At 45.9% G+C, this 1,469-nt stretch overlaps 1 protein-coding gene across 1 annotated transcript in view; it reads left to right on the top strand.

Annotated features, from left to right (window-relative positions):
- Nucleotides 1-1,142: 1,142 nt before the first annotated feature.
- The window catches only part of MCL1 (myeloid cell leukemia 1), a 5,197-nt gene continuing 4,870 nt past the window's right edge, over nt 1,143-1,469 (top strand). Inside the window, exon 1 of the mRNA XM_006755728.2 lies at nt 1,143-1,154. Coding sequence (XP_006755791.1) covers nt 1,143-1,154 — 12 coding nt within the window. The remainder of the gene's footprint in view (nt 1,155-1,469) is intronic.

Raw genomic sequence — 1,469 nt, 5'->3', positions numbered from 1 at the left:
TCAGAAATAAGACTGTATTTTGTAGCCTTCCTTGCAACTAGGAGACCATATAACTATTTTCTAGAAAACAGGATATTAGCAAAAATGATATGCAACTTGCGATAAGTGTCACTAAAGGAAGTTAGGTTCCCTTTTCTCCTTTCTGCTGGTTGCAACACAGATAACATGGGTGAAGCTAACCATCTTGGACCATAAGGTAGAAAAGGATGTCTGAGGACAGCAGAACCACCTACATAATGGAAGGAATAGGAGTTCCTGATCATTATGGAACTACCATGCTAATTCTGGGTTGTCAGAAAGGAAGAAGAATGAATACTGAATAAGGCAGTTAGCAGTGTCTGTCATACCTTCTGAGAGGCTACTGAACTCTAGTTGTATGCTAGTTACTTATGGAGGTTAGGGCCTGAAATTATGATCTTGTAGGCAAAGATGGTAATTATGGTATTGTGATGGTAAGGCAAGAAGATACTGATGCTGGAGGCACAGTATGAAAGAATATAACATGGAGTAAGAAGTGTAGAAAATGGCCAACTGTGCAAAGAAGTTCAATGAATGATTTTGACACAAAAACATGAAATCAACCTTTTCAGTGTGTCATCAAGAATAATCTTGAAAAAGCCCTAGCTGGGTAGGCTCAGTGGGTTAAAGATTCTCTCTCATCATTGATGTTTCTATCTCTCCCTCCCTCTCAATAAAAATGTATTTTTTTTTTAAAAAAAAGAATAATCTTTAAAAGCAAGGATACTATTTAGAGATTATTTGTAGTCACAGGGGGAGTGGTTTAGAAAAAAATTATGCACATTTTAGAAACAAGGCAAACAGATGACATGATCTTTTAATGCCATGCTAGAGCATTTTCAAGCAAAGTCAGCCTGGGGTCACCAGGTCATCTTGGGGAGTCTAATTTTGTTTGATTAGCGCCCAGAGAAGTCTTACAACCCTCAGGAGTGAGAAGGCAGCCCTGGCCAGGGTGGCTCCGCTGGACGTCAGCCTGTGCACCAAGCGATTACCATTTGGACTCCTGGTCCAGGGCACTTGCCGGGGGCTGCGCTCCGCTGGACGTCAGCCTGTGCACCAAGCGATGACCATTTGGATTCCTGGTCCAGGGCACTCGCCGGGGGCTGCGTGCTCTCTCCTCGGGGATGGCGGTGGAGGTGGGGGCGGTGGGGGAGGCGCGGTGCAGGAGGCAGCTGATCGAGGCGATGCTTTCACTTCACTGTTTCTCTCTCGGTTCCTCTCTGTAAAAATCAACAAACTGTAGTTTTTTAAAAACTTGCTCTTTAAAAACTAATGGAGCTCATTTGCGGATATGCAAAAAATAACTCCAGGTGCCCCCAGCGCCCTCAGGTACCCACATCATCCAAGGCCGCGGTGCCGCCTCCCAGGGGAGCTGCCTCGTCCCTGCTCCGCAGTCCGCGTGGCTCCACGGCGGCGGGTTTGGTGTGGAACCAACCTCCCGCACAAAAGCC

This window comes from Myotis davidii, unplaced genomic scaffold (genome assembly GCF_000327345.1).
Source record: "Myotis davidii unplaced genomic scaffold, ASM32734v1 scaffold653, whole genome shotgun sequence".
Taxonomy (NCBI): Eukaryota; Metazoa; Chordata; class Mammalia; order Chiroptera; family Vespertilionidae; genus Myotis; species Myotis davidii.
Note: the sequence above shows the minus strand (reverse complement) of the source record. Positions and strands in the feature narration are given on the sequence as shown.